The following is a 25088-nucleotide window of genomic DNA, read 5'->3' as shown; positions in this document are numbered from 1 at the left end:
TTTTTTAAAAGTTGCCATTACTGAGTGAAATGAGTGATCAATTCTGATGAACCTGGCCATCTTCAGCAATGAGATGAATCAAATCAGTTCCAGTGGAGCAGTAATGAACTGAAGCAGCTACACCCAGTGAAAGAACTCTGGGAGATGACTAAAAACCATTAATTGAATTCCCAATACCTATATTTTTGCTTCTATCTGGTGCTTCTATATTCCACAACAAAGAAAGAGTCAGTCATGTGGGTTAAATAGTGGATAGAAAGAGGAATCACAGAAAGAAAGAAGGGAGATCACAGATCTAGAATTGGAAAGAATTCTAGAGGTCATGTAAAGTCCAATAACATCCCTTTTTAGATTAGAAACCTGTGACTGAGAATGTAAACAATTTGCCTAGGGCTACTTAGGCAATAAAGAAAAAAAGCTAACATTTGAACTCAAATTCTCTGGCCTTAAAATCAGGGATCTCCATATCCCTACTTCTATAACATATTTTATATATTTTTTTAAAAAGTTGCCATTACTGAGTGAAATGAGTGATCAATTCTGATGAACCTGGCCATCTTCAGCAATGAGATGAATCAAATCAGTTCCAGTGGAGTAGTAATGAACTGAAGCAGCTACACCCAGTGAAAGAACTCTGGGAGATGACTAAAAATCATTAATTGAATTCCCAATACCTATATTTTTGCCCACCTGCATTTTTGATTTCCTTCACAGGCTAATTGTACAATATTTCGGAGTCCGATTCTTTTTGTACAGCAAAATAACGGTTTGGACATGTATACTTATTTTGTATTTAATTTGTACTTTAATATATTTAACATGCATTGGTCATCCTGCCATCTAGGGGAGGATGTGGGGGGAAGGAGGGGAAAAATTGGACCAAAAGGTTTGACACTTGTCAATGCTGTAAAATTAACCCATACATATAACTTGTAAATAAAAAGCTATTAAAAATTAAAAAATAAAATAAAATAAAAAGTTGCCATTATTTTTAAATTCAAGAGGATTTAAAAAAAATCTTTTATAGTTATATTTTTACTATGTTTTATAACTATGTTCTCTTTTCCATATAGAAAAACAGCCATGTTCCAAACCATCTGCTATACCATATGGAGCTATTAACCCAGTAAGAAGTTCAGAAGCAGATGATGACAATTTAGAATCCAGTACCTATGCACATGGCACTACAGTAAATTATATGTGTCAAAAAGGTTTCAAGATGGTAGGAAGAGAGGAGATAACATGCAATATGGGAAAATGGAGCTCATCTCCTCATTGTGTTGGTAATGATACTTCTTGGAGAATATTTTTATACAAATTTGTAGCTCTAAATATTCAGAATAGGATCAGTCAACAAGAATGTATTAATTGCTTGTAGTATGCCAAAGCATTGTGCTAGAAATTTACAAATCAGTTGGGAAAATATTGCCTAGTGCAGATGCAAAGTATATTGATTATTATTCAACTAGACAATCAGAATTCGGTTTTCTTGACTCAGAAGAACAATTCTTTCTACTCACCCACTATTGCCTTGTCATATACTTCTGTACTTACCAATTATTAAAAGGAAAAAAATAGTTAAGGGTAATAAAAATGTATTCTCTAGCTATATGTATCTTATACATTATCTATTCAAAGCTTCAGTAAGTGAATTACATTGTGAACTTTAAAAAATATTTAAATGTGAGGCATAACTTCTACTATTTTCATTCCTCTCAGTCATCTCAGTCAAAGATGAGTAAATTGAGGTCCAAAAGGACTATAGAGATTAATCACTGTAATATGGCAATTTAATAGCAGAATGAGGTCTGGAATTCTTCTATCTCTCATTTGACAGCTCTTTGGACTATTCAGTGCTATCTGGTTATGTATAGATGGACTCCAAAGCTTTGTTCATATACCATGATGCCTTTTCTGTATGTATGGCTTTTTTCCATCAACTGTTAACACTGATAAATATTAGTCTGTGCATTTTCACTTTCTTTCTCCCATGTCTTGAATACTCTTCTCTACATTTCTGCCTCTTAGTTCTCAACTTCCTTTAAGTTCCTCTGACTTTCTACAAGAATTTTTTCATGATCTCCTGTAATTCTAGTGTCTTTCTTCTAGTAATTATTTCAAATTGATCTTGCATTTGTCTTGTTTGTCCCTAGCTGTTTGCATGTTATCTCCTCATTAGACTGAGCTTGTAAAAGCACATATTCTCTTTGACCTTGTCTTGTATCCCCAAAATGTAGTACAATGATTGCTGAGTGAGTGAAATTTTCTATGTGGGAAGAGATTGATAGAATATCAGGGATAGATTGCCTACATTCTCTTTAATAATGTTCATTCATGGTCATGGGACACAGTGACTTGCAGCATATTTTTCTAAGAAGACAATAACAAGAATCTTACCTGTATAAATATTGGAATTAGAATATAAATGATCATATGTTGAAATCTATATCTAATACTTTTTTTCTTTTTTTGCTAAAGCAACCTAACCTAGCTAGGTTAGCTGCCCCCATATCGAATACTTATTAACTGTATTATCCTGAGCAAATCAACCTACCTCTCTAAATTTCAGATTTCCTCATTTGTAAAATGGAAAATGGAAAAATAAGAATCCCTCTGTATCTACCTCACAGATTTATTACTAAGCTCAAATGAGACAAAAATGCAAGTACTCAGCAAATTCCAAGTCAACATAAAACTATCAATTATTATTAATCAGATGAAAATATTTGAAAACACACTTTGAAAGTGTTACTGTGGGGCAGCTAGGTGGTACAGTGGAGAGAGCATCAGCCCTGAAGTCAGGAGGACCTGAGTTCAAATTTGACCTCAGACACTTAGCACTTCCTAGCTGTGTGACTCTAGGCAAGTCACTTAACTCCAATTGCCTCGGGGGGGGGGGGGGGGGAAAGAGAGAGAAGTGAAAGTGTTACTGCATAACTATGCTTATTTATTTTGCTATTGAATGTTCTAATAGTGATAGCTAATGTTTATGTAGTACTGTAAGTGTACTTTATATACTTTAAAGTGTATAAATGTACTTTAAAGCACTTCATAAGCTTTAGCTCAGTTTTTCCATACAACTTTCCTCCATGATAGGTGCTATTATTATTATCCCTATTTTACAGATAAAGGCATTAAAGGCACTGAGGTAGATGGAGGTTGTGACTTCCATAGTCACATAGCAAAAATTATCTGAGGCTAATTTGAACTCAGACTTTTAAGTCCTGCTTTCCTGCTACCTAGCTGCCTCTAAAGCGGCCTTCTATAAAGCTATCATGTTGGATTCCATTTCAATAAATGTCAAGATGACATTGTCTGGTTGTTATTCCTCCAATTTCACCAGAAAAATAAACAAGTTTTGATTATTTTATAGCTTTTGGTCAAAACTTAATATTATTCCCAATTAACTTAGTTGATTGAAATAAGATATATAGTCTATTCAAAATTAAAATTAATGACTTTTTTCATTCTTTTTCAGGACTTCCATGTGGAAAACCACCTCTAATACAAAATGGTATCATTCTTAATGAGTTAGACACTTATGAGTTTGGAGAAGGAGTGACATACAAATGTTTTGAGGGTTTCAGCATCAATGGGCCAGCAACTATAGAATGTATTGGAGGAACTTGGCCTAGTCCACCACAGTGTAAAGGTAGCGAGCTCTTCTTTTGTTTTCCAGAACATTTTTTGAATACTTAAATCTAGCTCAGAAGTTATTTCTGATATAGTAATCCTACCTAGCATGACCAAAATAATATGAAACATAAATTGCAAAACTAGATATGAATTCCTAAAGACATCTTTTCAATTAGTGTTTCAGATGTTCACTAGAAAGCTGAAAATTCAATGCAAAATAGAGAATAATTGTAACATAACAACCTAACGGTCATCAAATAGATTGTCCTCTTAATAATTTGACTTTTAAAAGTCAAATGATGTATACAATTTCTTTTATGCATCACAGTATACTGGGGACAGAAAATAAAGCAACAAATTCTAATTGTTTCCTTATATTAACTTTACTCTGCACAAAGTTAATAATCCCCAAAGAACCAAAGGAGTGTGTGGACACATTCCCAGATATCAGATAATTTCTTTAAGCTTAAACTCATACTTTTCCATAAGGAAAAAAGCAGAATAAAACTTGCTTTATACTGATGCTGATAATTCTCACTTTCTTTGTTTCAAGAATTTATAATTTAGACAGAGTATCTATGATTTACTTTTAAGTCCACCTTAAAATAAGTATATTGAGATTCAGAGAAATCAGTGAGTTTCCAGTGTTACACAGATAACAGTAAAATTTGAGATTCACAGTCAAATCTCTGATTCTGGATACTCTGTTTCTATAATGTTACATATGTTTCACTACTCATTTCAAGGAAAAGAGCAGGTGACTATTGTAGCACTTCCTTTGGACTCATTCTTCCAGCCTTAGAGACTGGCTAACATCTATGTTTATACTCAGGGTTCTAGGGTAATTCTGAGAAGCTTGGGAGTTTAATGCCATCTAGTGTGCTTTACTGAGTATTGGTCAGTAGCTTCAACTTGGAAACAGCTAATGTAGGAATCTGTTCTGCTTGACTAAGTATATTTGTTACAAGTATTTGATTTTTTAAAAATTTTATACAAAATGTAATAAATATATGAATATTAAAATTTATATGTAAATATAAATAAAGGCAAGATGGGAAGAACAAAAAGTAAATGCTTGTTAATTTAAAAAATTTAAAGGAAAAATTATTTACTGAGATGGCAAAGTTAGATTGGAACAAAGAACAAACACCTCCCTAAATATTTGGAGCATAACCTTCCATAAATACACATAGAGTCAGTGGTGAGGGTAGGCACAAACTCAACAAGTAGACTTACAGAAAGGTGTAGGTATAGAGAACACATTTGTCATAGAAGTAACTTAAGTAGCTCTTGTCTGTTGCAAGTCCCTTTTCCTGCTACTAGTGTCCTTAGTATGGCTCTTTTCTGGACTTAATACTTTCATTTAACTTTGGATCCCCTTTCATCCCTATATCTGGATAGGTTGCTCCTGGGAAAAACCAGTGATAAAATCACACTTTTTAGAGGTATTAACATAAGTGCATTACAGAATAAAAGTATATTTTGTTGGTATTATTACTATTGTTGGTATTGTAGTTGGTACTATCACAGTTATTTGGTCATCTTTCTTTAAAATATGATTAATTACACAAATAATACTTTTTCTTTCAGATGTGAAATGTGCACCTCCACCCCAGTTTGATAATGCTGATATGATTGGTGTTTTAACACACTATTATTTGCCAGGGGACAAAGTGACTTATCAGTGTTTACAAAATTTCCAGCCTGAAGGCTTAACTGAAGTAACTTGTATAGAAGGCCACTGGAAAGGGGATCCACAATGCAGAGGTACTAATTTGTTTGGATTATTTCACTTCCCCAGTGATTCAATGTGTCTAGATAATTACAAGGAATTTTATCAACCAGTAGAGATCACAGATGAGAGTTTAATCTAAGTCACTCTGATTCCAATACAGAGTTTCTATATACTGTATCTTACTAAAAATAATTAAGCTAATCACTGTAATTCAAAGTGAATAAATTAATGGATTTAAAGTGGTTAAAAACAAATTGCTTCATGAGATCATGAGCTCCATGAAAGAAGCAACTGTCTAAAATTTTGGCAGAAACTTAAATTTTGTATCTTCTTCAGGTTCTTTATGCATCAAGTCCTTTTAAAATATTTGTTGAATTGAAATAATATGAGTTAATATAATACAATTTATTTCTGCAAAAATATTTAAGTAATATTTCTATTGTAATTTTTTAAAAAGAGTTTTGAGATCCAGCCTTCAGTCAGAGGGATGAAATGAAATGAAACCATTGCATAGTTCCAACCAAACATGGTTTCGTTTTTGTCTTCATTCTTACAAATGTCTCTGATATCTTTGAATCTATTGATTAAATTCTTTGTTATTTTCTTTAAACTTGCATAACATTGCATATTCTTGGCTTTCTCCTTCTTCTGTGTCCTTTGCTTCCCTACTTTTTAAAATTTCTTTTAATCATCAGTGTCTCCTCTAGCTGAGAGCTAGTTTTAAAATTTTCTTAGGAAGCTTTTCACTCTCCCTTGTACATGGTTGACTTTCCATTTTATATTTTCAATCTTGACTTACTATCTTCTTTCTAGTTCCACAGTTCTTCCCATCTATAATTTGAAACTCTTGAAAAATTTGAAATTTACTTTAGGAGATCTGTCATTTTATTGATATAAATCCAATGAATGATACAGATTTCAATCTATGCATACATAGCTCCATTGTGAGACATTTGAAAAAGCTTTTTGTCCATATTTCAGGTCAAGTAGCTATGTTCTCTTATTGAAAGTTCTCTCCAATTATGTAGATTGAAATCCATTCATATCTTCCCATCTTATATGATACTGGTACAATTATTTCCATAGAATCTTGAACATTAGGGGCTTTCCTTGTTTTCTGTTAATATTTTGAAAGTATCATTGGAACATATAGCATTTACATACTTATTCTTTGTTCATAATCTATGACCAATGCAAGTGTTCTTTTGGTTAAACATTTCTATGGTGACATTTTTTGCTCCTTTCCTGCTCATTGATTCATTGTTGGCCTGTCTCTGTCCCATGCACATTTTTTCATCCCCCTTCAAACAAAGTGAAAGAATAAAATCCCTTCATCTGTATTAAGTTTGCATTAGTTCTTTTTCTGGAGTTAGGTGATATTTTTCATTATGAATGCTCTGGAATTGTCTGGAATAATTTTATTGCTGAGAATAGCTACATCATTCATAATGAATCATATTGATTTACTGTATACAATGTTCTTCCAGTTTTGCTTACTTCATTTGTAAGTCTTTCCAATCATTCTGCTTGTCATTTTTTATAGCACAATAGAATTGTATTATAATCATATATCATAACTTTTTCACCCATTCCCAAATTGATGAACATAAACCTTAATTTCTAATTTCTTTTCTATCACAAAAAGTTCTGCTACAAATATTTGTGTACACAAAGGTCCTCTTTCCTACTTTTTTTTTTCTCTTTGGGATATAGACATAGTAGTAGTATTGTTGCTGTAGCAATATGTAATTTTATAAGCTTTCTGGCCTAGTGCAAATTGCTATCCAGAATTGTTAGATCTGTTCACAACTCTACCAATAGTTGCATTAGTGTTCTGGTTTTCCCACTTCTCTTTCAACATTTATTAGTTTCCTTTTCTGTCATAACATATAACTATATAAAATCTGAAGACTAAACTCATTTCCATCAAATTAACAAAGAAAAAATTTCAAATCTTAAAGAATCAGTTTTAGAGAAACTGCATGAGTATAGTTGCATTAACTCTTTGTGGGTGATATTGTGAACTGATGCAAATATTTTGGAAAACAATTTGAAATTATACAAGGATAGTCACTAAATTTAACAAAATCAATGCTCCATTTTTGTGTGTGTGTGGCAGCAAAATCAAAATGAAAATATGGATACAAAAAAATCCTCAAATCAATATCTCTTCTTTCTTTCCTTAACCAAATTGTGGGGGGAACCTATAGTTTCTCTCTCTTCTCAATAATTTGCAATCTAGCTTCCAATCTTATCACTTAGCAGAGATATTCCTGTTTCCAAAGCTGTCAGTCTTCTTACTTGCCAAATCAGAATTTTTCTTCCTAAGTACCAGTTCTGAAATTGTATGCTACATATATATGATATTGTTCACTATTATCCCTTTCTGGATAGTGTCTTTTTTTTGGATTTTGTGAAACTACTCTCCTTTGGCATGTCTCCTCTCTGTCCAGCTTACTCTTTCTCATTCTCCTTTATTTGCTCATTAGTCCATAACTGAAGATATTTTATAATGTTCTGCTTTTTTCTCTATTTTCTTTCCTTCTCTCTGTGTCTTTCTCTTTCTCTTCATGCATCTATATTTCGGTCTGTCTTTCTATGTGTCTTTTTCCTCAACTGACATGGGACAATCATAGCTCTTTTGCATGGAAATCACAAAATTCTATGTCCAACCCATTTCTCTCCTGTGCTGCTATCCTTCATGCCTAATTAGACAATTCATATTTGCTATCCCAGAGACATATCAAACTCAACATTTATATAACTGAACTTATCTTTCTAAATTTCTTCTAAACTTCCCTAATTCAGTTAGAGGCATCACTATTTTTCTAGTGTCACAGCTTTATTATAACTGAATTATTCTCAACCCTTCAATTTGCCTCATGTTATAGATCCAATCACTTGCTAAGTATTTTTCCTAAATTTATTTATTTTTCCCAGTTACAGTCAAAACAATTTTTACATTAGTTTTATGGAAATTATTTGCATAATTTCACATGTGCTTTTGCAATGGACCTGGGGATGAGAGAAAAAATCTGGAACTCAAAACTTCTGAAAATTCATATATTTTGATCTTCCTTGTCACCATAGTAACTTTCTATGGTCAGAAATTTTTTCTGTTGTCTGCTCATTTTTCTAGCCCATTTTTCAGCTTTTAACTCTTTGTTAAAGTAGGGCTCTGTTTCCAGGGTAGAGGGTGCATTGTCCCAAGTTTCAGGGATTTTGAGCAGCTATTTTCAGAAATCTTTCTAAGGACCTGATCATAAGCACTATTAGTTAGGAGTGTCCTCTCCCACTGTAGTGGTAAACTCTAGTGTTGCTAAAGCAACAGAGATCTTTCTCACTGCTAAGAAAGAGACCTCCTGTGACCTGGGTATTCTGAAAGCTGCCACTGCCACCACTGTTCATTCCCATTCTTGGTTTGCTGATTTCCCAAGGACATCTCATTTTACTGACTTGCTTAAAATTTGAGTAAGTAACTCTATATCCATATCTATATCTATTTATTTTTGAGTATGGATAAAAAATAAATTTTTCTACTAGTTGTAGTGAGTTTTATTAGCCTTAGTAAATTATGTAGTCTAGATATCTAAACATAAGTTTTGGGGTAAATCTCCTTACTCTAATGCTATTTTAATAAGTCTGACTAATTGATAATTAGTAGATTCTTACTTACTTAGTAGATTACTTACTTACTAGAACTGTAAAAATAATGTTAAATAGATTTGATCTGCCAAAAAAAAAAGTCCTGATGAAATCAGGTTTAGCACCTTTCTATTTTTTCTACTTTTCCTTTACTTTCTCAGTTTGCTTTTCTAACATTTTAATCAAATATAGGTGAAATGTCCATCCTTTGGAGAGGAATCTAAAATCCTTAAATCCTTAAAATCATCTAGATTGACAATGACAAGTATTCATCTAGACCCCTAATACCTAAGACTCCCAAGTTAGTGTGCTTTCTTTCCATTTTTTTTAAAAAAAGTTCTGAATACAAAAGCTTATTTTCCAGATTCAAATGGACATTTTTGGATAATTATAATTATTTAACAAATACTTTTTAGTTACTTATTGAGATTTTTTTAATCTTAATAGTATTAGCATGGAAATATGGAAAATTTCACAAATTTACTGCTCATGAAAAATAGGATAAAACTTTCACTTTATAAAACTGGGGAAAGTAATATAGTTGCAGATTCAATTCTGGTCAACAATTTGGCATAATGTTAGAGAGTGACTTTGAATCTATAAATTTTGAAATCAATTCTTTCTTGATAATGATGTCATCTCTTCTTTAATAGATTCTGTAATCTTTCTTTAGTATTTCATTGGCCTCCAAAACAAAGCATATTGTAATTAGTTCCTAATTTCTCAAATTCTGTATGATTTTTATCTGTCTCTCTATAAACCTTGTATAAAGAATACACCTACTATAAAATGTCTTCTTCTACTTTCTTTGTTATTTTTGCTTACTTTTTTTGTAGATTTTATTTGCATGTCCAGGGTTTTCTATTTGCCTTCAAAACTCTTTTCATATATTTCAATAATGTGGGAAACTGTATTCTCTCTCCAAAGACCTTCATGTCTAATAACTAATTTCAAAATTAATTAGAGCTATACTTCTTTGGTCCTTTTTAGATAAATCTTGTGAAAGTGCACCCCAAATTGAAAATGCTGAAATTATTAGTGGTTTAAAGGAACGTTATCAACCTGGTGACAGAGTGAGTTACAAGTGTGTTCGATCTCTTAAAATGTATGGACAATCATACATAACTTGTACAAATAAGACCTGGACAGAACTTCCTCAGTGCAAAGGTATAGTAAGATAGTTTACTTTAAAATAAATAAATAAAAGTATCAGGGGGATAATGAAGTATATGATTTGCCATGATTATTTTAAAAAATAGAGAGGTTTCATGTAAATATTACTTTTAAAATATAGCAACTATGTTTCAAACTAGATCCTTTGGAGAGAATGGACCCACCACTGTGTTATAGTTAACTAAATAACTCTCAGTTAATAATTATTGGATGCCTATTTGGTATGAGAACAAAAAGAATAAGTTCATCTTCACATTTTGGGGGGGATTTTAGTAATAGGATAGCAATGGAAAGTCAGCAGAAGTGGTTACTATGTGCCCATAATTGAGCAAAGCACTGAAAATACAAATCTAATAAAAAAGAAAAATAATCCCTGCCTTCAAGGACATTATATTCTAATGGGGAAGACAAGAACATGAAAGAAAGAGGGAAAATAGAAATTGAAATCAAAGGGGCAAGGGATCCAATGGGCATGGTGGAAATAAAAGACTGAAGAATCAGGAATTGAGTTTACAAAGGAATGGAGGGGGGAAAAAAGGAATGAAGGAGTAAATATAACTAAATATAATTTAGGTACTTGCCTTAAAATGGAGATTCTTCGAGGAACTGACCAAGTGGAAAAAAAAAAGTGCAAAATGATCTTCAAAATGCCAAGGCCATAGGGAAGAATGAAAATCTAGTGTAAGAAGGCTGCTTGTCATGATGGGCTCACTTGTATCTACCATGAGTTTTATGTACTTGGGAACTTATTTATTAACCTCTTTGTCTTCATTTTATTCATTTTTTATATAATGAAAACTTAGACTAAATTACCTCTAAAGTCTTTTTTTCAGTTCAAATGATTTAGAAATTTATAATTTTAATACATAGCAAAATATGAAACCAGAATGATGGAGATAAAGTTCTGTATTTCTCAAGAGCAGGAAGAAATTGATTGTAGAGAAAAGAATTAGAAAAGATTCTATAGGGAAGGTGGCATTAATTGTGGGCCTTGGGGGATCCAAAGGACAAAGGAGTTGAACAAGCAAAGTTGAATGAAGGGGCCAAGGATTGGGGTATATCAATTTAGTAAGAAACAACACCAACAAATATATAAGATGGAAATTAAGTAATATTTGAGGAACAGAAATAAAAGTACCTTGACTACCTCCTTCCTTGAGAGGGCCCTGAGTGGCCTTATGTGAGATAAATATTTAAAAAGGTTTTGTTGGAAAATATAAATTTTCTGTTTGCAATATTCCTTCTTGTAAATTTAGAAGGACGGAGCTATGTTTGGACTCTTTAGGAGCAAGAAATACCCATTTAGGTCAATGACCAGGGAAATCTTTAGCAACTTTATTTTATATTGAGCTGGAAGTGCCATAGTAAACAATCACCAGCCTAGAGATATAGTGTGCTCTCCTTAAAGTCACTAACATTTTGTTATAAGAATATATATATATATATATATATATATATATATATATACACACATATATATATACACACATATATACAAGCTATATGTTAAATATATATATTTATATATCTATATGTATCTATGTCTATATATCTATATCTATATAGATAGATATAAATATAGATAGATATAGATAAATAATGATATATTTATGTGTATGTGAAAATAGAGACTTTTTCTAATCATATATTATATAGAAAGTCCATGAATCCATAACTATCTTCCCATCTCTCTGATTTTGCTAATAAGTAATGACTTTGAAGAAATAATTAATCATTTTAAAAATTAACTATTTATTATTTTTGAAAATCACTTTTACTACCTGAGCCATATTTTTGTATTCTCACACTTTGAATCCTCTATCTGATATTGCAGAAGCCAGTAGTTTCTACTTTTTTATTATTACCCTCTGTACTTTGTATGGATTATCTTTCCCTCTACCTCCCAGTTTGGTAATAACACCTATTTGCATAACTTTTGTTCTCTGTCATAACATTTTGAAGTATATTCTCTCATTCAATTCCCATAATAATTGGGGGGTAAATAGAACTCATATTCCCAATTCACAGATAATAAATGAAAGCAGAGGAAAGCTACAAATATAGCAGATAAATGAAGAATAATTCACTTCTCTATCTTTGGACTTTGACTTATATCCAATTTTTTTTACCACCCCTTGGAATCTGTTTTTTTTTTTTTTTTGCAATCATCCTGTTTTAGATTGATTTCCTAATTTTTAAAAGACTTTAAAACCTGAACAGTAACATAGTAAGAAAGGTAGCAACCAATGAATGAACACTCAACATTTATTAAATGCCCATAATATGCCAGGCATTATTTTAAGAGCTATAAAGGAAGGAAAAAGATAATCTCTGATATCAGCTCACATCCTAATGGGGGAGACAACATATAAACAACTATGTAAAAAAAAGATATATACAGGATTTATTGACAATAACAAAAGGAAATAAAGGTTCCTTATTGAAGGTGAGAGTTTAAACTCAAGTGAAGGAGGCAGTGAAACAATTTCTATCTAAAATCATCAGCAAGCATTATCTGTAATGAGATTGAGCTAGAAACCTCCCAATAAAATCAGAGGTAAGGCAAAGATAGCCACTATCACTACTATTATTCAATATTGTTCCAAAAATGCCATCAAAGCAAAAAGAAAAGGAAAAGAAATGGGTGGAATTAAAATGGACAATGAAGAAGTAAGATTTTTTGCAGACAAGATTGTTATGATTCTTACAAGCTGCTAAATCCCTGGAATTGATAGGCATTCAGGGAGATTCATAAGTCAGGATTCAGTCAGGAGACTTACAAGTCGAGGAGATTCTCAAGTCAGAAGCCCACAAGTCAACTAAAGACTTCGGAAGATTCACAAGTCAGCATTCAGTGGAGGAGATTCACAAATCACAGAGAACCCACAATCCCACTCTGGGAGGAGGAGTCAATTCATTCCATATATATCACCTTTGTGTGGGTTGGAGGCTTTGGATTCAGAAGAAGCTGGAAGAGGCAAAGGACTAGCAAAGGAGCTCTTGGAACCAAGGAGAGAGAGATAGGCCTCTAAAAATGCTAACTGGGCTACTTTGGAAGAGATAATAAAGGACTGGACTTTAACTCCTGGCTGCATTTGAGGGATTATTACACTGAACTGAAATTAAGGCTGCCTCCAGAAGCTCCCCCCCCCCAAGAAACCTGCTCTCAGAGAACAATTATATTTTAGACAAGAGAACATTCTACAAGATGATGGTATACTTAGAGAATTCTAGGTAATCGATGGAAAAACTAGTTGAAACAACAACTTCAGCAAAGTTGCAGTATATAAAGTAAATCTATATAAATTCTCAGCATATTTATATATTACCAACAAAATCCAAAAGCAAGAGATAGAAATAGAAATTCCATTTGAAATAAGGAGTGAGGGAGTGAGAGGGAGTGAGGCAAATACTTTGGAGCTCAAAATGTTTAAAAATAAATGTTAAAAAAACTGCATATAACTGAGGATTACTTGTTGGGAAAATATATTGGAGAACAAAAGAACAGCAAGGATATCACTGTCACTGAATCATAGAGTGGATGGAGGTAAAGTTAAAAAAAACTACAAATGTTTGTAAGAGAGGGAATATCATGAATGATTTGGGCTCCCAAAAGATTTTATATTTGATCCTATAGAGAAAGCATGAGAGGAGTTCAAGGTGATAACCCTGAATACTATGGGCTTTCCTTGCAACTTCTGACAAAAAACAGATTTTTAAAAACCCAGAATTTATTGTTTATCTCATTGGAATGCTGAGCACAGAGCTAAATATCTTTGTAGGAAAGAGAGCAAATTTGTGAAGCAGATAAACCTTTTCCCCTCTTTTGATGTGATATAGTGACTTTGAGCAACTATTTTGGGGGGGTTGGCTTTTCCTGTTATAATGCATTTCTCTGTGTTGGAATATGATGTAAACTACCTAAAATGTTAAACACAGAGCAGATCAAACAATTGGCTGGTGCTTAATCTATAAAACAAATTCACCAACAGCTTCTGATTTCATTTACAGTCTCTAAGATATTTCTTTATACACAGTAGCAAGACTCTGGCAGCCAGTGCTCATAGGACCCTGGTGGAAAAAGCAGCACTACAAATATTCCTTCCTCTCTTCCTCCACTTTCTTTCTGAAATATGATAAAAGTTATAGTGTATTGAGTAAATAATGACAGAGTTGCTGAGTGTGCTTACTTATTTGTTGATACAAAACCACACTGTATTTGTCACAATGGTAGCGCTATTACCAAGTGGTCTTATGCTACCTAAGCCAATTATAATTTTCTTCATCAAGTTTGAAGACCAGGCACTGATTTTTACAGAAATAAAACAAACTCTATGAACTAGTATTCTAATTCTAGAACTAATATTGTTCCTGAAAACAACAACTCATGAGAGGAGCTTGTAGTGTTATAATCTAGTGATAAAGGGTCTAAAACACCTATGGAGTATTTTCAAATGAAGTGCTCCACTTTTTTATTCTTCATCTCAGTCACCTCACTCTGTTTCAAATTTCTGAATTTATTAGTTGAGGCACATACTTGTTATGTATTATAGAAGCAAGCTCTGGAGTCAGAAAGTCCTGAATTTAAATCCTGCATCACACAGTTGTGTGATCCTTAGCAAGACACTTTATCTTGCTGTTTCAGTTTCCTCATCTGTAAAATGGTGACTTTAAAAAATAACATAATAATGATAGCTAGATGGTATAATGGATTAAGCACCAGGACTGGAATCAGGAGGACCTAAATTAAAATCTGGCCTCAGATTACTTAATACTTGCTAGCTGTGTGACCCTAGGCAAGTAACTTAACCCCAATTGCCTTATATACAAAAAAAAAGAAATAATAATATAATAACAGTATTGTTTTGAGAATCAAATCTGATATGTAAAGTGCTTTTTAAGTCCTAAAATCCTAGCTACAACATATGTGACCTGTAACAAGTTACAGTATTTGGCTTTGAGTCTATTTATATCATTAATCTATTTTAAATATTATATTTTAAAAATCATCATTCCAATTCTTTCCACAATGAGTTTTTGTTATTATTTTTTACTTGTTATGATTATCTGAGTGACTTAAGTTAATAACTAAAAAGGCCTATTCTCCTGACTTGAAACTAAACTTGCTGTTACTCATTCCTTTCTGATAACTAGTCCTTGAGCAAGCAATTAAAGTGATGGAGTTTTTCCTGCTTTCATGACATTCAGCTGATCCTGGATAATTCTTTATTTAATTTTTTGAACATCACAAAGTATATTTTAAAAAGACAGAACTTCTGAGAAAAGTTACATTGTGTTATCTTCATTCTCCATGAAGATAAATGAAAATCATGAATTCTTTGTTATTGGCTTAAAGTAGGAATCTAAGATTTTGCAATGTGTACTTAGATAGAAGGCTAATTTTAGAAATAAGGAAGTCTAAGATTCTTAACACTACTCTTTCCTTCAGGTTTTCTGTTCTTTTTTACTCCTCATTTTGTTTAATCATTTTTCCACTGTATCCAACTGTTCTTGATCCCATTGGGGAGTTTTGTAATAATTCTGGGATGGTTTGCCATATTCTTCTCCAGCTCATTTTATAGATGAAGAAACTGAGGCAAATAGGTTTAAGTGACTTAAACACAGTCATTCAGCTACTAAAGTCTCTGAGGCCAGATTTTAACTCAGGATTTTCTGACAGCAGGACTGGAATTCAGTCAACTGTACCACCTAACTGCCCCATTAGTTTTCTTTACCAAACAGAATTCTCATCTTCATGGATGCTTTCCTTTGATTGATGGCCCTATTTATTCTTTTATCTAGCAGTGTATATAATGATTTGGACATAGTAGATGATTAATTAATATTTATTGACTGACTGACTTCATAGCCATTTACAAAAGATGAGTGTTAGATCATATAAGAGAATCAGGATGGGATATGTGGAAATGGAGGACAGATAATCGATGTACATCGATTATGGGTGGAGAGTAAGTCATATACAAAAATCACTTTGATGCAAATTAGAATTTAAATACATGTGCTGCAGGGTTAACTACCTTGAGAAACTGAGGGAGAGGGGATAGTGATCAAATTCATGTTTCTTGTTTTTATTCTATCTCCTATCTGTAAATTCATTCTCAGAGGAAACAGGGAAATGTGGACCACCTCCATCTATTAGTAATGGAGACACCATCTCTCTCTTGTTACCTGAGTATGCTCCAGAATCAAGAGTGGAGTACAGATGTCAACAATATTATGTGCTTCGGGGTTCCAAATTTGTGACATGCAAAAATGGAGAATGGACAGAGAAACCAACATGCCTAGGTATGTGCTAAATAGACTTAGTACATAAGGAAAATGTCATTAATAAAGAATCTGATTAGTTGGCATTTATACTTAAAATGTCACAGGATAGTATTATAGGTGAGTAAATCTCAATAAACAAAACAAACTTCAGTGGTAAACCTCCAAGAAATATATGGGTACCCATGCTTGTTGTCATGACCAATGAATCCAATATAATAAACTTCTGCCATGATGCTAAGAATTGTTTTTATTAAAGACTTGTGGCTCAGGGTTTTCCTTCCAATTTGATCATGTCCTCATTGCTGGAATCGATAATTTAAGAGAAAAAGAAATCATATGTTTCCTTCCCCTTATATTCAAGGAGAAATCTTCTTTATCTTTCATATTTGAAAATAGAGACCAAATTAACTCCCCCTAAGATCATTTACTACCCATTTAAATTTTAACACAGCATAATGTATAAGATACTTCATACAATTTTAATGCACTTTGCTGGTTACTCAGGGAAATGCAAATTTGATTGATTTTTATTTCATTTTCAAAATTTCAAAAAAAATTATTTTATTGTCTTCAAAAGACAGATTTTGGAACAGTCACTTCCCAAGGAAGCCATCTGATCACTTCTCAAAGTTGTTATGAAGATAATTATTGCACATATTTGGTGAAGAATAGATATTCTCTGAGATTTTGTTTTCTATTTTCTCTGTATTCATAATTCCCATTGATTATTTGTAAATCAGTATGGACACCAAAAATAGTGAAATGGTGATATATTTCTGGGAAATTATGAAAGGACATAACACCAAGGAAGAAAGATGGAAATAGTTTATTCAAGACATTGGACACAGATGATATTTATAATACCTGGTACAAGGTTCTGACACATGCTGACTATATAGAACAACCCCCCTCCCAAAAAAAAAAAGCACACACACATGAAATGGTCTTATATCTCTAAATGTAAATGAGCTATTCTGTTCCACACTTATTTTATTGAGTATTAAATAAATTTATTTTATATTGAGCATTAAATAATTTTGGAAATAACTTATTTGCTATATGTTATCCGATGATACAATTCTTCTTTTCTTTTTTCATAATCCCAATTTATATTCTTCTTCACTTGTTCTTATAGAGAATTTTTTTCATTTTATCAAATCATTTTGATTGATTGATATTGTTATATTTTATATCAATTTTTGAAAATTTTGCTTTTAATGATCATTTACATGCATTAATATTAGGTAATTCTTAATGATAATTGTTCATATAAGTCATACATGTCTCCTGGAAAATTAGTGCTAAGTATATGAAACATTTTGAAGTTTTAATCTATGTTATTTCTCTTTTTCTTGATTTTTTCTTATTTTAGTAATGATCTTGAAAGTGCTTTTTTAAGCTTTCTATCTGGATAATATTGAGTAGCCATGTGTTCTTGGTTAATTTTCTTTCTTCAAATTTTCTAAATATATGCCCTAAAATCTGTAACTTTTTTTTTTGCTCTTATTGAATCCCTTTATTCTCTCCTTGCCTTATTGCTAAAGGCAGCATTTCCTCCAAGAGACTAAAGCATGAACACATGAAATTATATATAGAAGCTTCTCTGGTAATGAATTATGCTACACATTCTTAGCATCACTTCTAGTAGTATCCACCAGGCAAAATCCAATTGCTTACAAGAAGGATTTATCTGTCTGAAGTTGACCCAGAGTTAAGCCTGGTATCAGGCTTAACCTATGGTAATTTGGTAATTCTATCACATCAGTAATTCTATCCGTATCCAGTTATTTAAAAGAAGCCAAGTACATTTAAGAATAAGACTGTTAAAATGGCACCACAGTTTATTCAGATAATTACCTGGTTCAAGACTATCTAACCAAATGTGAGAGAATATGGAATGGGCAATATATGTGACAATGGGAATATCTGTCCTAAATTAGCAAGAATGATTTTCAAGTAAAAGCTGCCAAGCACTAATAAAGATTCCTAGCATCTGGGGCACAATTGGTTTGGTAAGATCTTGGGTGGGTATGAAAAACAAGTAGATTAATTCTAAGGACAATCTGAAATATGAAGAGAGTGTCCTGTTGTCTTTTCTGTCTCCCAAAATTTCTTAATACATGGACAGCTAGATGGTGGAATGAATAGAGCTCTAGCCCTAGAGTCAGGAAGATGTGAGTTCAAATCCACCCTCAAACAGTTACTAGCTAAGTAACTTGGGAAAATCACTTAATATTGTTTGCTTCAGTTTCCTTATCTGCAAAATGAGCTGGGGAAGAAAATGGCAAACAACTTCAATATTTTTCCCAAGAAAACTACAAATGGTGTCATGAAAAGTTAGACATGAATTAAACCACTGAACAACCCAAAAGTACCAATGACCCTGCTGTCCTACCCTCTCCTAAGGCCTGTCTTTTTTGCCCAATCCAATTTAGGTATGGACTGAAAAGCACAGTGAAGGTAGTCACTTGACTCTTATGGAAAGGAAGCACATCTTATGTTGAGGACAGAAAAAAAGGCCCTTACCAAGACTGGTCAGAGTTCTGATTATGAATAATTATTCAGAATTTAGTGTCTTATTGTTCAGCATTGTGGATAGAATTGAATGGGAAAATGACATTTTTCACTGTAGAAATGTTCTTTATTCCCAATTATTTTGCAATGTAAAGTAGTACACAGTTATTAACACTTGTAACATATTCTTTTTATCTTTCAGAGGCATGTACAATATCAAAAGAAAAGATGCAGGAAAATAATTTAGAACTTAGATGGAGAGAAACTAAAAAAATTTATTCAAAAACAGGACAAGAGACTGAATTTAGTTGTAAAAGGGGATATCGTTTATCTTCAGGATCTCCTCCTTTAAGAACAGTGTGTATAGAAGGGGAAATCATTTATCCCAGATGTGAATAACAGAATTCACTATGGTGAGTTTTAAACTATTTCAAACCTTTTCTGATATGACTTCTGTTGTTATTTGTTGATATTCTTATTATGTGATGACCATGTTAACACCCAGGATATCTTAGAATCAGCTGGAGTCAGGATAAGCAAAAGTCCTTAGTCTTTATTCTTGATCTTTAGGGGTAGAAGTGAAGAGGATGGAGGCAGGATCTCCTTCTTTCTCATCCACCGCCAAAGTGATTTTGCTAGTCTGACTCCACCCCCTAGTCCCTCCTACAATTCTCTGTATACCCCAATTATTGAGCCAGAGGATAGTGGGAAGGGCCATTCCCCAAGCACATGCCCATAGAGTATTGTCTATCAGTAATTAGCCCTAAGTGCTTGAACCAACCTCAGTGCAACAACTCAGGAGTTTCAGCTCTCTATATTATTACTGTAATATTTCAATGTTATCATCAGGATGAAAAGATGTGGAGATGATAAATCCACCCAATTCAGTTCTAAGAATCTAAGAGATTATTATTTGACCTATTTTCAAAATCTCTAGGACAAAGATTGACGATCTTTCCCATGTCCTGACACTTAAAAAAAAAAAAAAGAGCATTAACAAATTCTCATTATCAGAAGACATAACATGGGTTCTACAACTCTTTTTCCCTTTGTCAAAAAATGATTTAATTAGTTTAACTTTGCTAAGAGATTGTGACACCTTCATTGTAATATGAACCATCATTGTATACAGTTTGCAGTTGTGTTTATTAAACTTTTCAAAGTCCTATAGGGAATGGAACGATTGGATGGGGCAATGGTAAGAAAGAGAGAGACAGTATTCAACATACAGAAGAGAATAATGGAATTAACACCACTTCTCTTAACACTGTTGCTAGAGTTTCTTCACTCTATATCAATATGTCAAGACCCATTTAAAGAAACAATGATATAGGCCAGGTATAAATGGAAGGAAACAAAGGACAATCTGTTTTTTGCCAAACTTTATGCTATCTTTAGAGAATTTCTTTTTAATAGAAACTTCTTTAATCTCCTTTAATCAATTAAAACAAATCTGTCCTGAACAAACAGTTCTGTCTTCTGCCTTTCCAAAACTTTCTACATGTTTTGTTTTTCAAAAATGTAATACTGAAGCATTTTTATAGCACCATTCCTCTATACAAATTCTTTGATTGTTTATGGGGAATATTTTCATCCACTTACTATTTTTTTTTGCTTTTGGTTATATTATTTCCTTAGGAACTCAGCTATGGAGATAATGCAGGATTCTTACTACCATTTGGAAATCATGACTGTGACAAATGCTCAGCTTCAACCTGTCCTATTTAACTACTTTCTACATTGTGATAAATGTTTTGATTTAATTGTATTTACTCAGATGGTCCATCATTCATTCAATATACTTCTGACTTTGAAATGTTCACTTTTTAAAGCACAAACCTAAAGAATGAAACAGTCATTAAGTATCAATAAAATCTTCACTTTAAGAAAACTCTGTGTTATTTAACTACCTGGAGTCATAACTTCTCTATATGCTTATGGAGTAAATTTCAGGGTGTTTATTCTGTACTAAATCCAAAAGATTAGCAGTCTTCAGAGGAAGATAAGTATGTCTTGGGGGTGTGCAATAACTTTGGTTACATTTAATTTTCAAGTGCTCATTTTATCTAAACAAGCCAGTGTTTTCTTTATTAAAATGTTTAATGATTGTTCTTGATCATCAGAAGATCATAAAGACAAAGAAAGATGCTTCAGAAAAAAACCCAAATATTATCCCAGTTTTAAAAAATTCAATGTATGAAATCAACAAGTCATGAGCCAGGAAAATGTTCTTCCATTCCTAGCAAAATATTTTAACGTATCATCAGAAAGAAATTATGGATTATCTAGAAACAGAAGCAATGATCACAAAAAGAGAATGACTACATGAAAAATAGGTAATATAAGATTAATAGAATTCCTTTGTTTAATATGGTTACTAGGCCAGTAAGGCCTATTCAGCCTTATTTATCATAGCAAAACATTGTGAAGTCCTTCCTGAGATACTTGGAGATAAGACAGAGAATTGGGGATCACATAATTGTTGAGTTAGTTAAGTTTGCAACTGGTTGAATTCCTAGACAAAAGACTAATTATGAATGGTAGCAATCAGCTAGAAGAAAAGTCTCCAGGTGAATGCTTCAGGGATAAATCCAGCCATATGTTTAGCACCATTTTTTATTAGTCACTCACTTAAGGACACAAATATTTATCAAATTTCTATTTAACACATTAAATGAGAGAACTGGGATTTTGAAAATACTTGGCTTAATTGACCATCAAATTAAATCCATTCAAATTAAATGTAATAGAAATAAATTTAAATCTATAAACTGAGATTCAAAAACATCAATATTTACTGATAATTAAGAAGATACATATCTAGATTGTACGTTGAATAGAAATAGTTCAATTTTTAAATATATTGCTAGTTTAATATGTTTCTATTCAATTTGACAAGGATTGAGCAAAGCCCTGTATAGGCAATGTGGATGCAAACATTAAAGAACATCTTGGTCTTAAAAAATATAGCAGAAGGGGGAAGGAAGATGACTATTACAAGCAAGCAAATGATCATACAAAATAATTGAGAAAGGGAGACTTATATAAGGAGATTTTGTGGAAGAAATTGTTGAATTGTATCTGAGGTTGGAAAATAACCATGGATTCTGAGTAGAGGCTGAGGAAATGTGCAATGTAATTTAGCTACCATAAAAGCTAATTGAGATATTTTCTTTTGAACAGATTTGTGACTTCATCAGTTTGGGCAATTTCCAGTGAATTATTCCTTCTGCCAATGTAAATTACTACCTTTTTCACAACTTATATAGACACTTCAGACTTTTTTAATAGAAGGAAAGTAGGAAATGCTATCATTTCAACCTATTGTGTTTTGTCTTGTTCAGATTACATCTGAAATATTGTATTCACTTTTGAACACTATGCATATGAAGTACAATAATATACTGGAACCTGTCCAACTAAGATATTGATAGGCATCAAGATTCTGACTTCCAATCAGTCATTAATTAAAGGAACTGAGAACACTTATCTAGTCAAAGATTTTGAGAGATATGATTGCTTTCTTGAAATAAAGATTTGTAACATAGAAGAACAGAACCAAAGGACTTTATGAGTTTAGTATACTTTTGGAGATTTGTGAAACAGGAGTCCTTTCCCCCATACTGCTGGCTCACCCTACCACCTTTACTTACAGTTGAGCTATTAAGCCAGAAGCCTGAGGCACCATATGGCATCTGGCTCCCACACCCTGACTCAAACCCCTGCTTTCCAGTAACACCAGACAAGTTCAAGCCTGGCATGAGACCCCTATATGCAAAAACATAGTACTAGGTGGGCAACCAGAAGCCAGCACCAACTCCTACTATGTGCTTCAGCACAGCAAAGGGCAAACAGTCGCTGCCAACACCAGGCCAACCCTTATCACAAAACCAGGTGAGCTCCTAGACATCACACAGCAGCACCATGCAGCACCAGCACCAGCAGCATCCTCACACTTATGTCCTTCCACATATATAACCCTCTTAGAAAAGGCAAGGGAAGGCACCAGCCACTGGTAGTCCTAGCATAGCAGGATGGTCCCCTGCAAAACTTAAGTAGCAGCAGAGCAGCAGTAAATGAATAACCATAGTCTGCATGCTCTATCAGAAGAAACTTGAAACAATATCCTTTCCATCCTGGAGCAATGTTCAAGGTTAAAAGTAATGAATTAAGTTGGAAAAGATGAGCAAAAAATAAAAAGGACTCTTTAAAAAGTAAAACTGATCAAATTTAAAAGGAGGTTAAAAAACTGAAGAAAATTACTCCTAAAGTATTAGATTTGGACAAATAGAAACCAGTGACTACATGAGATATTAAGACTCAATCAGGCAAAATCAAAAGAACAACTACAAAACAGAAGAAAATATGGAACTAACCTGGAAAAATAAATCCAGGAAAGAAAATTAAGAATTATTGAGTTCTCTGAAAACCATGATCAAAAAAGAGACCTGGACATCATACTTCAGAAATTAAAAAAGAAAGCTGTCATGATATCCTAGAACCAAAGAGTAAAACAGACATTGAGTAAATCTATCTAATACCTCCTGAAAGAGGTAATGAAACTCCCAGAAACATGACATTAAAATCCAAAAATTTCTGAAACCAAGAAGAAATATATAAGTAGCTAGAGAGAAATAATTCAATTATCAGAGATCCATAATCATGGTACCAAAGGATTGTCCCAGATACAATGACCTTTTTAAGGTAAGATTCTTTCCCAGGCTTCAGTTTGATTGAGGCAAAGTCCATCCACTATACTTGAGGTGAAGTAAAATTTCAGAAATGGTAAATATATTCCTTTCAGATCATGACACAATGAAAATCACATGCAATTAAAGGCCAGGGGAAAATAGACCAAAAATTAATTGGAAACTAAATAATCTAATCCTAAAAAAATGAGTGGATGAAACAATAAATTATAGACACAATCAATAATTTCATCCAAGAGAATGACAATAATGAGACAATATGTCAAATTTTACGGGATGCAGCCAAAGTAATTATTAGGGGAAATTTTATATCTCTAGATAAGTTATTGTTTTATGGAAAGCTTAGAAGATCTATATATCTGTTATCAATCTGTTTCCTGAAATCAAGTGTCTCATAAACATTTGCCTGTGGACAGCTCTACTCAGATGTCTCATAGTTTGAACTAAAGTCCCATCTTCTTCAAGAAGTATTTCCTATTTCCCCTTAATCTTATTAATTTTTTCCTATCTTTCTCCAAATTATTCTGCAAATATTTTGTTTGTATATTATCTGTATATACTCTTACCCAGTAAACTGTAAGCTCCTTTAGGAGACAGATTATTTGTTTTTGCTTTTCCTTATATTCTCAGCACTTTGCACCATGCAGACATTTTATAGGTGCTTAATAAATGACAGTTGAATGTTTTTTCAAGATTTTTAAAGACTCCCAAATGAATTCATTTTCTATACTTAATTTTCCTTCTCCTAAAATATTACAAGCAATCAGAAAAAATATTTAAATACTGAGGAAATGCAGTCAGGATTTCACAAGACCTAGCAGTTTCTCCACTAAAACACCACAGATCTTGAAAGATATTTTAAAAAGCAAAGAAGCTGGGTTGCATCCAAGAATGACTTAACCAACAATATTGAGTATAATCTTGATTCAAAAAAAGAATATTTCAAGCTATAACATTAATTATGCTTTCAATTGTATGGGTCCTCAATCTTGTAATCATCCCCAACTCATTTTCTCTTAAACTAGTCTCATCTAATCCATTTCCAAATCCTATCAATTCTATCTGCAAAATTTTTCATCTGTCTTACTCTGTATAGCCAAGGTCTCTTTTTCCCTAAGTTCTGCTATGTATCTATTCAAGAAATATTTTTATTATTGTATGATTTCAAGAGAGGTGTAAGTATAAAGTGGATAACTAGACTTGAAGCCAGGAAGACTTTTGTACAGGGTCTATATTGGACACACATTGGTTGTGTGATTTGGAAGAAGAACTTAACTGCTCAGCATACTAAGCAACTCTAGAGCTACACGAAGCAGAGAAAGTCCTGACTTGTTTTGATAGGAAAGATTTTCTCACCCAGGAGCTCCTTATATGAATGAAATTATAAA

At 32.7% G+C, this 25088-nt stretch overlaps 1 protein-coding gene across 1 annotated transcript in view; it reads left to right on the top strand.

The window, feature by feature from the left end:
* Window positions 1-20882, top strand: part of LOC127562765 (complement factor H-like) — a 118011-nt gene extending 97129 nt beyond the window's left edge. The window contains exons 17-23 of the mRNA XM_051998718.1: window positions 1074-1283; window positions 3479-3652; window positions 5227-5403; window positions 10007-10183; window positions 16313-16495; window positions 19194-19404; window positions 20630-20882. Coding sequence (XP_051854678.1) covers window positions 1074-1283; window positions 3479-3652; window positions 5227-5403; window positions 10007-10183; window positions 16313-16495; window positions 19194-19390 — 1118 coding nt within the window. The 3' untranslated portion in view covers window positions 19391-19404; window positions 20630-20882. The remainder of the gene's footprint in view (window positions 1-1073; window positions 1284-3478; window positions 3653-5226; window positions 5404-10006; window positions 10184-16312; window positions 16496-19193; window positions 19405-20629) is intronic.
* The last annotated feature ends 4206 nt before the right edge of the window (window positions 20883-25088 follow it).

This window comes from Antechinus flavipes, chromosome 4 (genome assembly GCF_016432865.1).
Source record: "Antechinus flavipes isolate AdamAnt ecotype Samford, QLD, Australia chromosome 4, AdamAnt_v2, whole genome shotgun sequence".
Taxonomy (NCBI): Eukaryota; Metazoa; Chordata; class Mammalia; order Dasyuromorphia; family Dasyuridae; genus Antechinus; species Antechinus flavipes.
This window is presented reverse-complemented; position numbering and strand designations above follow the sequence as displayed.